This window comes from Dromiciops gliroides, chromosome 4 (assembly GCF_019393635.1).
Source record: "Dromiciops gliroides isolate mDroGli1 chromosome 4, mDroGli1.pri, whole genome shotgun sequence".
Lineage (NCBI taxonomy): Eukaryota > Metazoa > Chordata > Mammalia > Microbiotheria > Microbiotheriidae > Dromiciops > Dromiciops gliroides.
This window is the reverse complement of record NC_057864.1, coordinates 127313637-127328130: the sequence shown is the minus strand read 5'-3', so window position 1 is coordinate 127328130 and position 14494 is coordinate 127313637. Positions and strand designations below refer to the sequence as shown.

The 14494-nt window shown below is 41.6% G+C and overlaps 1 protein-coding gene across 2 annotated transcripts in view; it reads right to left on the bottom strand.

Moving 5' to 3' along the window:
* CNIH3 (cornichon family AMPA receptor auxiliary protein 3) overlaps positions 1-14494 on the bottom strand; it is a 172583-nt gene that overhangs the window by 91000 nt on the left and 67089 nt on the right. For both annotated transcript variants that reach the window (XM_043999480.1, XM_043999483.1), the window contains one exon: positions 3555-3623. In XM_043999480.1, the coding sequence (XP_043855415.1) occupies positions 3555-3623 (69 nt within the window). The remainder of the gene's footprint in view (positions 1-3554; positions 3624-14494) is intronic.

Below are 14494 nucleotides of genomic sequence, written 5' to 3'. Positions count from 1 at the left end.
GAGGACCATGACATTGCAGTGATATCATGACTTGCAGTGAATTGGATTTAAGTGAGATAGGGCTGTGTAAAGTCACCAGCCTCACTCTTTCCTCCAGAGCCATCTGGATCCAGTGGCAAGATAAGAAAGACTAGAGATGACCCTCAGATGTTTTAAGAAAATTGGGGGGGGGCAGCTAGGTGGCACAGTGGATAGAGTACCAGCCCTGGAGTCAGGAGGACCTGAGTTCAAATCTGACCTCAGACACTTAACACTTACTAGCTGTGTGACCCTGGGCAAGTCACTTAACCCCAATTGCCTCACCAAAAAAAAAAAAGAAAGAAAGAAAGAAAAAAAGAAAATTGGGGTTAAGTGATCCGCCTGGGGTCACACAGCTAGTAAATGTCTGAGGTGAGACTTACTGCCTTGGGAATGATATCTGTAACATTTGCCTCATAAGGTTGTAGTGAGAAGCAAATGAGATAATGTGAGTAAAGTACTTTGTATACCTTAGAGCCTATATAAATGTCAGATAGTTATATAAATTATTTGGGGGCAGCTAGGTGGCAGAGTAGATAAAGCACTGTCCCTGGATTCAGGAGGACCCGAGTTCAAATCCTGCCTCAGACACTTGACACTTACTAGCTGTGTGACCCTGGGCAAGTCACTTATCCTTCACTGCCCTAAAAAAAAAAAAAAGATTTGGTTTTTATAGATTTGATAGTAAAGAGATTCTGAAAATGTTTTTTTTTTCCTAATTAAATCATTAATATAATGGCCCCTATTCTTCCCTTTTATATAGAGCAAGCAGTCAACATCAGGACAATTTAAGCACACTCACAACAAAGAGAAGGAATTCTTTTTTTTTTCATTTCAACAAACATTTTTTTAATTTAATTTTATTTTTCATATTTATTTTCTCTCCCTCCTACTTCCCCTCCCCAACTGAAAAAAGAAAGGAGGAGAAGGGGAAAAAGGAAGAGGAAAAAGAAGAGGAGAAAGAAGAGGAGGAGGAGGAAGAAAAAGAAGAAAAAGTAACAAGAGGAAAGAGGAAAATATAAAAGAAAGGAAAGGGAAAGAAAAAGAAAACCTTCCATAGCATGGGGAGAGGTATACAAAGAAGGAAGAGGGGAGCAAAACCCAGGAAAGTCTTCCTTCTATCCACAGAGCCCAAGACTTAACTTTCCTGAAGGCCTCTGAAGCCAAAATGACTTATCAAAATCCACTCTGAAGCTTATCCTTTACTGTATTACTGCATCACTGTATGGTAATGACACATGCCATATGCTTCCAGTGCCATGTGACCCTAGTCAAGTCACTTTCCCTTACTCAGCCTCAATTTTCTCATCTGTAAAATGGAAACAATGAGAGCACCTAGCTCAAAGGGTTGTTGCAAGGAACAAACTCAATCCCATAAAGTGTTTTGCAAACTTTAAAACACTATACAAATGCAAGCTATTATTTTTGTTATTGCTATCATTAATTGCTAACACCCACGCCTCTGTTACTACCTACTAGTAGTAAACCTAAATGAATTCTTTCAGGCCAGCCGGATACCCTGCCCCCGTAGGCACCCTGCTAACTTAGAAGAGTTAATGAGCCTCCCACAGCATCCAATATACCACCGGGGAGTAACCTAAGCACTGAGAAAACCTTTATTCTCCTTATTCATTTAATCTCTGACTGAGGTGACTTTCCCAGGGACATCTGGGGCCCCATTCATCCTTTCAGATGCTCCAGGCTACACAGTGACAAAGATACCTAAATAATAACGGAAGAGCCCAGTGGAATTCTTGCTGCTGTCAGAAGGCTAAGTCAAGACCCAGTTTCAGTGTTACACAACCTCAGCATGCAAAAGCCCCGTCCCCCAGCGGCTTTTGTGCTCTCCAAAACTAACTGAATTCCCACTGGGCAAGGAGGGCTGTCTTCCCAGGGAGGTGCCAGGATTTCACCGAAGACTTCTGCCTCCATAGGAGGAAATTACACTCATGATTTGGGCTAGCATCATTCTCACACAAACACACACACAGAAGACAGAGACAGAGAGATAGAGAGACAGATTGAGAGAGATTGAGAGTGAGAGAAATTGAGAGAGACAGAGACAGAGACAGAGAGCAGGCACACTGGGAAGGCAGTGGACATCTTGAGTATATTGCTTTTGAATTCCAGTCCTGACATGATTAGGATGACGAAGTTCAGATATGGACAACCTGTCTCAGAAACTTCTTCAGCATTCTTCACTGGAAGCTTCCTTTCTCTTCCTCCAGGGTACCTCTATGAACCTGGCTCAGACATAGGTCTGTGTTGGTGTTTGGAGCAGAAATACTCAAGGAAATGGAAGGCATTAGTGAAACCCTATCAATTGTGACATTCTTGGATTGCCAACAGAGAGCAAGAAATTGGTCGTGAGCAACATTTTACTGAGCAAAAGGTCCACAGAGTGTGTGGTTCAAAGGGGACTGAGAAACATTTCCAACCTGCAACAGGAAGCTGATATATAACATTTGGTTTGAAAGTGGTTTGGCTATGTGTCATCGGTTCATGGCAGGAGCTGGAAGGAATATTAAATTCAACCTGTCAAAAAACTGAATTAATCTTTCCCTTAAACCACCCCCCTTCTTTCCTAACTTCCCTAATCCTGTTAAGGGGACCCAGCTTGGGAACCTAGATGTCATCCTTGACCCCTCACTCTCTCACTCCCACGTCTGTTGCCAAGTCTTGTCGATTCTACACTCACAACACCTCTCAAATATGTCCCCGTCTCTCCCCACTTCATAACCTGGCTCCTTGCTACCTTTCTGGATTTCTTACACTCTGCTTACCTCCAGTGATACTGACTTTCTTGTTGTTCCTCTCACAAGACGCTACCCCTCCCAACTCCAATCATTTTCATTGGCTTCTCCCCAAGCCTGGATTGCTTTCTTTCCTCATCTCTGCCTTCTGGGTCCTCTGACTCCCTTCGAGTCTCAACTAAAGTCCAACCTTCTACAAGAAGCCTCTTCCACATGCCCCTTAATGCTAGTACCTTCCCTCTGAGATTATCTCTTCATTTATATCTTTTTTGCACAGTGCGGAGTTGTTGTATAGAGCATCATCTCCTTCATTCAACTGTGAGCTCCTGCAGGGCAGAAATTGGGACCCCTGAATTTAGCAGCTCCTGGCATGCGGCAAGTGCTTAGTAAGGGCTAGATCTGACCTTAAAAATAAGATAGTCTAACCCACTCGTCTTACAAATGGGGAAATTGAGGCCAAGAAAGAAAAGTGTATCGTCTAAAGAGATACAATTAAGAATAAACCAGGGCAGCTAGGTGGTGCAGTGAATAAAGCACTGGCCCTGGATTCAGGAGGACCTGAGTTCAAATCCAGCCTCAGACACTTGACACTTACTAGCTGTGTGACCCTGGGCAAGTCACTTAACCCCCATTGCCCCACAAAAAAAAGTTTTTTTTAAAGAATAAACCAAGGTTTAGAAGCCAGACCCGCTGATTCTATTACTTCCCACTCCCTCCAGCACAGGCTACTTGAATCACCTGTTACAACATCTCCCATTCCAAGCTCCTCTAGTTCCTACTCACCGCGTGAACAGGATTACACTGGTCTATGGGGCTCTTGAAATCTGTCCTTAATTCATCGAAGGCAATTATCTGAAAAGAAAAGAGAAGAATCAAATCAGTCAATGGCAAACCAAAGTTACTGATTAACGCTGTATATAAAGACTCTCTTAGATATAAGTGTCTGCTATGAACTATGAGATAGAGGGGAGGCCTGGATGTAAATCCCACCACCTCTTACTAGCTGTGTGACCATGAACAAGGCCTTTCATCTTTCTGAGCCTTGATTTCCCCATATGTAAAATGGAAATGCCATTGACCTCTTTAAGCTGAGGCTCAAATGAGATCATGTAATATAAAGCACTGTATACATGACAGTCATTATTGTGTGATTATAGGATGGGAGATGAAAGGGACCTAGACTAAGTCCTTCATTTTACAGATGAGGAAATTGGGGCCCAGAGAAAGGAAGTGATTTTCCCAAGGCCACATTGTAGAAATGGGTAAAGTGAGGTAAAGGGAAGCAGACATAGGAAGTAAAACCACACAGCCAGTTCTTTCAATGTCTTCCCCCATGAAGATTACACAGGAGCTGCTAATAAAAAAGAAAACTGGACCACTCTGCATTTCACCTCCTTCTCTATTAAAAATGAGTAATACTATGGACCATAGGCAATAGCAACAAGCCTTGATAATCCACACATTGGCTTATCTGGTCCCAGATCATCAATAGTTGGCAAGACAGACTATTCACTCATAGCCCTAAAGACCATTCTGAACTGATAACCTCCAAGAGAACAATGCTTTCCTAGTTGAATTGCCTCCCACCTAGGCCATATCAGAAAGAAAAACTGTGTTAAGTAATATTTTCTAGGCCAGGGTTTCTTAAACTTTTTCCACTCATGACCCCTTTTTGCCCAAGAAATTTTGATGGGACCTCAGGTATATAGGTATAATACATAAGCTTTTACTTTACCAAATTTTTTGCAATCCCCACATTCAGTTATGTCACCCTATAAGCCCCACAGTTTAAGAAGCTTTGCTCTAGGCCACTGAAGGGGTTAAGAATAGGCTTGGGCAGCTAGGTGGCACAGTGGATAAAGCACCAGCCCTGGATTCAGGAAGACCTGAGTTCAAGTCCAGCCTCAGACACTTGACACTTACTAGCTGTGTGACCCTGGATAAGTCACTTAACCCTCATTGCCCCACAAAAAAAAAAAGAATAGGCTTAATGAAAGCTGGTCAACATGTATTTATGAAGCACTGACCATGTGCCAGGAAAACAAAGGAAGGCCAAAAAGAGTCCTTGTCAACAAGTCAAATGCGCTGTAATGGAGGAGGCCTTATTCCCAAGTCCTCTTCCTAAGCCCTCGTCATTTTCTCTGCAAAAGAAGTGACTTATAATCACAAAGTATTTGGATAGCAGGCTCTCTCTCTGGAGAGTGAGAAGCCATTCCGTTGGAGAGAGCTGGAGAGATATTTTGGGGCCCTTTTACCCCAACAAAATATCATCCTTCCTCTCTATGAATTACTATAATCAGCTCGTCCCCAGGAAAAGTGATGTGGAGGGTGGAAAGAAGACTGACCCCCTGCTATGTTCTCTCCTCCACCACTCTAGGGGCCCCTGTGTATATGGAAGACCTGCCAGACTAATGAAGCTACAGCACAATTGTCTTGCACACCTTTCTGTCAGTCCGTGGCCAGGAGAAAAGCCCCAAAAGATGTTTTTGGAGAGGACTGATTGTTCCCTCCACCATGTAAAAAACACAGAGGGACAACACCTGCCTTTCCCCCAGACACACACACACACACACACACACACACACACACACACACACACACACAAGGAAGTGTCACAGTCAATCTAGTTATCATCACACATCCTTCTGCCTCTCCAAATGTATCTTTATCAATGTGATTGCCTTAGATGGTAAGTGCCCTAAAGGGCAGGGACTATAGGTAGATAATTCTATTTGATGCTACTTAATACAATATAAACTCCACAGAAGCCACCCAGGAAGGCTGTCAGACATTGGGAGGAAGGGATCTGGCAGAAGTAGTGACCACAGAGAATGCGTGATCTCTACCTGCCAGCTCTGTAAATGTGAGGGTTCTTGTCCCTGTACAAAGAGCACCAAGAGCGGACAGTCCTGGGAACAGCAGCTGATTCTTGTTTCAGGTAGAGAGAAGCTGCTGACCCCAGAACCCATCAGTGAATCTGACAGCTTGCAGTCAGTGCTACCTCCAGGGCTCCTGACCTTGAGACTAGACAGGACAGGGCCTGGGAGTGGAGGGGGGATAAGCTCCAGCCGCTGGGCAGTACTCACAAAAAGGCACTTAATAAAGGCTTTTCTGTTGATGGTGATGACATTATACACAATGAGGACAAGGGCTTTTCCCTCAGCCCCAGTGGTTACTCTCTGCTTAGTGCAAATTCACAAAAGTGTCACAGTCGCCATCTCCAAGATGGGATCCGGAGTCTGGGATCTGGTCCTAGAGTCAGGACTTCTGGGTTCACATCCCACCTCACACACTTACTGGCTGTGTGACTCTGGCCAACTGGCTTAATCTCTCTGTTCCTTGGTCCCCTCATTGGGGATTAGACTAGGTGCTATCGAAAGTTCCTTGCAGGGGGCAGCTAGGTGGCACAGTGGATAAAGCACTGGCCCTGGATTTAAGAGGACCTGAGTTCAAATCCAGCCTCAGACACTTGACACTTACTAGCTGTGTGCCCTTGGGTGAGTTACTTAATCCTTATTGCCCAGCAATAATAAATAAATAGATAGATAGATAGATAAATAAAAAGGAATTAATAAATGAATGAATGAATAAATAAATGAATAGATAGATAGATAGATAGATAGATAGATAGATAGATAGATAGATAGATAGATAGATAAATGAAATAAAATTCCTTGCAGCTCTTGCCATATGATCCTGTTCTGCCCCTAACTAGCTGTGCATATTTGGGCAATCACTCAGCCTCTCTTGTTCATCTTTATTTCTTCAAGTATAAAGTTAGGGGTCAGACTAGATGATCTCAAAAGGCCCTGGACTGGTGTTGGGAAGACCCAAATTCAAACCCCATCTAAGACACTTACTAGCTGAGTGCCCCTGAGCAAGTAACTTAATCTCTCTCAGCCTTGGTTTTTTTATCTGTAAAATAGTTTCTTTATCTGTAATAATACTACCTCCTCCACAGGGTTATTTTGAAGATCAAATGAGATAATATATAATGTTATAAGTGTTATGTAATATATTAATTATAGTATAGTATATATTAATTAAGTATAGTTATATATTAATTAAGTACAGTGTTAATTGTGTAATATATTAATTATGATTAATCATATAATATATTAATTATAGTATATGTTGTTTTATATAACTATATATTATGTAGCACCATGTAGTATTTATTTATATATCATATTATTTATATTATATATTAAATAATATTTATTATATCATGTGTAATATACATGGACAGCAGGTGGCACTGTGGATAGTATCAGCCCTGGAGTCAGAAGACCTGAGCTCAAGTCTGGCCTCAGACACTCACCAGCTGTGTGACTCTGGACAAGTCACTTAACCCTGTTTGCCTCAGATTCCTCATCTGTAAAATGAGCTGGAAAAGGAAATGACAAACCACTCCAGTATCTGTGTCAAGAGCACCCCAAATGGTGTCATGAATAGGATACCACTAATTGACAAAACAAGAGCAAAATAACGTATATACACACAAACACACACATATAGTGCTTTGATAATTTTAAAGCATTATCTAAATACTAGTTATTATTGCTACCATCATCATCACCATCATTATAAAGTCACTGCTTTCAAGGAGTTTACAGTCTATTGGGGTATTAAACACCAAGAGTTCTGATAAGTTCATCAGAGAGTTCCTAAAACAAAGTATTGTGTGAAGAAGGCTACGGGAAAAAATCTTTAGGATTGGAAGTCTCATGACTTCTGATGATGGTTCTGATGAAAATAATGGTGATCGTGATGAACTGAGGGTCAAAGTGGGTACATTGAATGCGGTTCTTAGCACTTCCTCAGGACCTGAGAATATTACCATGAATTTAGCAGGGTTTGAGCATGCGCTACTCCAGCAGACAAGACATAACAGTTCTTAACATACAATTTTATTAAAAGTTAGAGGAGGGGCAGCTAGGTGGCACAGTGGATAGAGCACTGGCCCTGGAGTCAGGAGTACCTGAGTTCAAATCCGGCCTCAGACACTTAACACTTACTAGCTGTGTGACCCTGGGCAAGTCACTTAACCCCAATTTCCTCACTAAAAAAAAAAAAAAAAGTTAGAGGAGTATTCCAGTGGCCAACAGAGATTATATTATACTCGTGTCACTTCTTGTGCCAAGTAACAACTACATGTGCACGAATGGCAGGTTAGTCCCTTTGCTAGGAGAAAAGCTGAAAGGGCTCTTAGAGGTGTCCCTCTCTGATCTCTGTTTTATCAAAGAGAATAGAGTTTTCCTTGAAAGAATAAGAGAAATGCTTCAAGGTGGAAACAAAAAGGAAACAATTTGAAAAGGTAAAGGTTCCCCTCTGCCTAAGCTTGTCCTCCCTCTGTCAGGAGGCTAGAGTGAGAAAGAGGGGAAGAAGGCCTACTGGAAGTTGGGAGCTGTATTTAGCAAGGTCTGCAGGAATCTCCTCCTTTAGCATAGGTCCTTCTTCTTTGGATGTAAGTAACTGAGCTGGATGGAGCTGGTTCTAACACCCACTCCCTTTGGCGATCTCCAGACTCTTGGAGAAGCCCCAAGGTGAGTTGCATAATCAGGCCCTGCAGCTACAAAGGAAAGTGGAAAATGGAAAGACAAAAGGAAAGGGGATTTAGGTACAATGCCAAATCCACAAAAGACTCAGTAGGAGGTGCTGATAAAATAGCACTGGAGGATGGGAAGTGGAAGGGAGAAATTCAGTTGGCCTCATCCACCCAATTTACCAAGAGTAGAGACTATAGCTGCCTTGCAGTGATCCAACCAAGAGAAGGTTTCCGTAGCTGCCTTGGTAGAACCTTTGTGTGGAGGTTGGAAGATGTGAGTGTCCAATAAAAAAAAAAAGAAAGAAAGAAACAGAAAATTTTGGAAACCTGGGAAGCATTCTGGCATCAATTTTATAAAAGACCTGGAATACTGCTGAGGGATACAGAAATAGCCATGCATCATCCTGCCGTATACAAATCTGGGAGGTGTGCTGCTCGCCCAATAAAAATTAACACCGTAAGCAAATATAAAAAGGAAGAAATTATCTTTCAGATCTATGGATAAAGGAAATGTTCATGGTGAAATAAGGGAATAGAGCAGATTAGTGGAGGTAAAATGGACAGATTTGATTATATAAAATTTAAAAAGGGTTTGCACAAATAATGCTAATATAGTTAATGTTAGAAAGCTTCACTGATACAATTTCATATCTAAGAAATGTAAGTAATCAATTCAAACCATTCCCCAATACAGAAACGAATAGTCAAAAAATTAACAGGCAGTTTTCAAAAGAAGAAATCCAAGCTATCAGCAATAATATGAGAAAAATGCTCCAAATCACTAATAATTAGAGGAATGAAAATTAAAGCAACTTTACAGGGTTTACCTCACACTTATCAGATTGGCAAAGATAACAAAAGAGGGAATTTTTTTTAAAGAGGGGCTGCAGGAAAACAGGTACACTGAACTACTCTTGGCGGAACTATGAATTGGTCTAGCCATTCTGGAAAGCAATTTGAAACTAGGTCCTAAAAGTCACTAAACCATTCATACCCTATGAGTCACCAATACACCTTCAAGGCCTATACCCCACAACGATCAAAGAAAGATGAAATGTCCAAAAATATATCAGTGGTAGTAAAGAACTAGAAACGAAAGGAATGATCTATTGGGGATCATGAATATACAAATTATAGGAAACAAATGCAATGAAATATTATTGTACCATAAGAAATAACAAAATGATCCAAAGGAAAGTGGCAAGACCACTATGAAATGATATAAAATTAAATGAACAGGACTAGAACAATTTATACAATAACAGCGACATTATAAAGTAAAACAATTTGGAAAGACTTTAGAACTCTGAGCAATGCAAAGATAGATCATAATGCCAGAGGGCTAAAGAAAAACATGCAATCTGTCCCCTTCCAGAGAGGTAATGGACTTAAAATTCAGAAAACAACACACATCTTTAGACATGGCCAATGCAGGAATATGCTTTGCTAGACAATGCACATTTGTTATGAGGGTCTTATTTTTTTTATTGGTCAATGGGGGCGGAGAGGAAATGGGAAGGAGTTCATAATGAATAAGCAAGTAGGCAAACATTTTTCATTTGTTGGGTTATGTTTTCTCTATTAATTTGCATGGAAGTCCTATGCCAACAACTCATTGCCACAACTGACCCTGAACTAGGATGAGCCTAGCCAAATGTGGAGATGACCTGGCTGCTCTCAGATTGATGAACTGTTAAGACGATTCTCAAAGACCATCTATATCACTGAGTAGTCAGAATCTGTTTTGGAGCAATGCCCATGACAACGTCATTTACTCCATGGCAGTCGTTCCAAGACTACTCACGTCTTTAGAATGTGGCTGCAAGTGTAGAGGAAGTTGGAAGACTTGAATAGACCCATGGACAGGGACGAGTAGGGTGGGAATGAGTTGAGTATAAAGAGGAGGCTTTTTGCCATCAGACATGTTCTGGGCCATTCTTTTTTTACTTCATCAAATCTCTGTGGGAGATGGGAGGGAGGTGTGACTGCATGAGACAGATATTGCTGGTTTCTTTTCCTGGTTTTTCCACGGAAACTTTTGCTTGCTGTGAGTGCTAATATAGCTGAAGACACTGATTATATGCACTTTGCACCATTTGGATGATGATAAGCTTCAGCTGACACATGTAGGCACAGTCAGATCAAGAAAGGTGCTAAAGATGGGAAGACAGTGTCCTATAGTGCAGTTTGTCCCTATTTGCCCATCCTCCCTCCCAGGCAGCAGGGAAACTCAAGGGAATCTCTCAAGGTCCAGTGGCCTTACCCCCTGTGCTATTCACCTGGACCCTTTGTTAGCTAAGGTCACCATATTATGAGACCACAGTGGAAAGAACACTGGGACTTGGAGATGCAAGACCTGGATTTGATCCCCACTTCTCATGCTTACTAACTAGGGGACCCAGGGGTAAATTACATGACCTCCCTCAGCCTCATTTTCCTAACTGTAAAATAAAGATAAGCCAGATTTGGTTTGAATGGACTTTGTAAATGTTCAAACGCTCTTCCTATGTAAGTTGTTCTCATTAGCAGATTCTGCCCTTCCATGCAACAAAAGACCACTTTACGTGTATGTTTGAACTTTTTTTCCAAGTGCTTTCACATCAATTATTTCATTTTATTCTCTAGCATCTAGAATAGTGTTGGCACATAGTAGAAACTTGGTAAATACTAGTTGACTGGGTGATTATACTCACCATACCCAGAGAGGTGTTCTCTTGATTTTACAGATGTTCTAAGGTCACCCAATTAGTTCGTGATGAGAATAGGAACCAGATCCTTCAGATTTCTACTTTGTGCCCTTTCAATGAGACTTTAAACCTCAGAATCATCAAAATTTTATTAGGTACCTATTTGAAGGTGGTGATGTACGAAGCCTTGAAAATCTTAACTTAGAACTGATATTTGAAGGTCTCTAGTCAATGTTTAAGGGGAGCAAAGCAGCACCATGGACAGAGTGCTGGGCCAGATGTCAGGAAGACTCATGTTCCTGAGTTCAAGTCCAACATCGGGTGCTTACTAGCTGTGTGACCCTGGTCAAGTCACTTAACACTGTTTGCCTCAGTTTCCTCATCTGGAAAATGAGCTGGAAAAGGATATGATAAACCACTTTAGTATCTTTGACAAAATGACCCCAAATGAGGTCATGAAGAGTTGGACATGACTGAAACAACTGAACAACAACAACAAAAGTATATGGTTTTATGACTAATGCAGAAATATGTTTAATGGGATTGTACATGTATAACCTGTATCAGATTGCTTTCTGTCTTGGGGTGGGGTGAGGGAAGGGAGGGAGGGAGAAAAATTTGGAACTAAAAATGTTATTAAAAAAAACAAATGTTGAAAACTATCTTTACATGTAACTGGAAAGGGTGTGCCTGCATTGATGTTTCAGACAATTATGATTTTTAAAAAGTATATGGGGGGCAGCTAGGAGGCACAGTGGATAGAGCACCGGCCCTGGAGTCAGGAGTACCTGAGTTCAAGTCTGACACTTAACACTTACTAGCTGTGTGACCCTGGGCAAGTCACTTAACCCCAATTGCCTCACCAAAAAAAAAAAAAAAAAAAAGAATAGAAAAGTATATGGGGGCTGCTAGATAGCACAGTGGATAAAACACCAGCCCTGGATTCAGGAGGACCTCAAACACTTGGCACTTACTAGCTGTGTGATCCTGGGCGAATCACTTAACCCTCATGCCCCACAAAAAAGTATATGGTTTTACATATAAGTGTATATTATGTGAACACATTGGTATATGTATGTTACAAGCAGTGTAGTATAGAGAATGGAGAGCCAGCTTCAGAGTTACAAATCCTGGCTCTGACATATACTGGATATGTGAACCTGGGCAAGTCAATTATCTTCTCAGGACCAAGAATCTCTAAGCTTAAAAATTGTAAAATAGTTGCCAGTGTGCATGGACAGTCAGTCAATAAGCATTTATTAAGCACCTACTAAGTTCCGGGCACTGTGCCGAGTGTAGGGATGCAAAGAAAGGCAAAAGCCAGTCCCTGCCCTCAAGGAGTTCACAATCAAATCGGGGAAGACGACACACAAACAACTTTGTACAAGCCAGCGATATACAGGATAAACAGGGAATTATTGACAGAGGGAAGGCATTAGGATTAGAAGGGATGGGGAAAGGCTTCCTGTGAGAAAAATGAGAACTTAGCTAGGACTTGAAAGCAACCAGGAAAGGGAGGAAGCAGAGATGAGGAGGCAGAGAATTTCTCCACCAGGAGTTCACTATACCAAGGAGAAAACAGGTTCAGGCAAAAAGAAAAAGCCAAAATGTAGACCCAGTTCCCAAATTCAGTCTGTGACCAGTCAATTTAAAATTATAAGTAGAATGAATACAAATAATAGGACAAACAAAATGTTAATACCACTGTGTTATAGCTAGTAGTAGAATAATACCATCTGGCCTCAGACACGTGACACTTAGTAGCTGTGTGACCCTGGGCAAGTCACTTAACCCTCACTGCCCTGCAAAAAAACAACAACAATACCAGTGATTGCTTAGAAAATTTTATATTTGTATTACTAATTGTATCCTATAAAAGCGCTTCTGTTCTATGGTGTGGTTTTTTTTTTACCTGTTGTAAAAAAATAAAAAATTTTTAAAAGAAAAAAAATGTAGACTTGACCTGGAGACTAAGTCCCTTCTCCACCCCATCCCATGAAGAACGAATGGGCATATGTAGGGGGCTGGGGAGTGTGGGGAATTAACATGCCTCTGGATCTGAATGACCAGGATCCGGTTAGAAGCCTGGGATGTGTCAGACTGTGTTTAGTACAATTATTACAGTGTGACAATGCTGGCAGGGTACCATTCGGAGACAGCCCTCTGCTTAGGGTGTGACTGCATTGATGTTTCAGACAATTAGAAACTGTCATGAATCTTGAGTACCTGTCAACGTGCTTAGCTTAGGAATGAGGCTGTTTTTTTTTTTAAAGCTTTCAAGTCAGAAGGGGTTTTTTTTATTAATATTAACTTCATATCATGAAGCCCATCTTCCACCTATACCTCCTTTCTTTACGTGCTCTCCCTAGCTTAGCTCACTCACTGGACTTCAGACTGACAGTACTACAATCCCCTCTTCCTAGAGGCAAAGTCATTGCAATGGTCTGTACTTGAGCCTGGGAGAGTGTGGCCCTCCTGTCACTTTGGTGTGACCTGAGCCTGGAATGGCCCTAGGAACTCCCTCCCTGGTTATCAGTCCTCTATATATGGTGTTCTCCACTTTAAAATGTAAGCTCCTGGGGCAGCTAGGTAGTGCAGTGGATAGAGCACCAGCCCTGGAGTCAGGAGGACCTGAGTTCAAATGCAGCCTCAGACACTTGACACTTACTAGCTGTGTGACCCTGGGCAAGTCACTTAACCCCAATTGCCTCACCCCCCAAAACAAACAAAAAAAAAGTCTAAAATCTAAGCTCCTTGAGGGCAGGGACCATCTCGCTTTTTGTATTTTTTTCATATTTTGTATCCCACTTTTGTATTTGTATCCCTAGCACTATGTATGCCTGGCATATAGTAAGAGCTTTTTTGTTTGTTATCCTTCTGAATCTCCCTTATGGAGGAAGGACCCCCTAACCACATCCCATATTTCCCTTCCACAATCAAATTAAATCAACATTTAATAAGCATCTCTTATAGGTGTACAGTGGATAGAGGACCAAGGCATGAAGTCAAGAAGACTCATATTCCTAAGTGGATAAAGCACCAGCTCTGGATTCAGGAGGACCTGAGTTCAAATTCAGCCTCAGACACTTGACATTTACTAGCTGTGTGACCTTGGGCGAGTTACTTAATCCTCATTACCCCGGGGGAAAAAAAGATTACCTTACATTTGTGTTCTTTAAGGGTTTGTTTGTTTTTTTCCCCAAAGTGCTTTCACAGCAATGACTTCATTTTACACTCTAGTATCTAGCATAGTGTTTGGCACATAGTAGGCATTTAGTAAACACAGACTGGTAGAGTGATTACCCTCCTCCCCTCCCTGTCTTCAGGAACAAGACTGCCTGGCGGAATGCCTTGTGTTCCTCTCCTTGTTATTGGTAACCTGGCCACTTTAGGGAAAGGGTGAGCAGACAGACTGGCCAGACTCAAAAGGGAAAAAATCAGGTGAAGAGCCAAATATACCCTGCTGAGAAAAAGAACACTGCTGACGA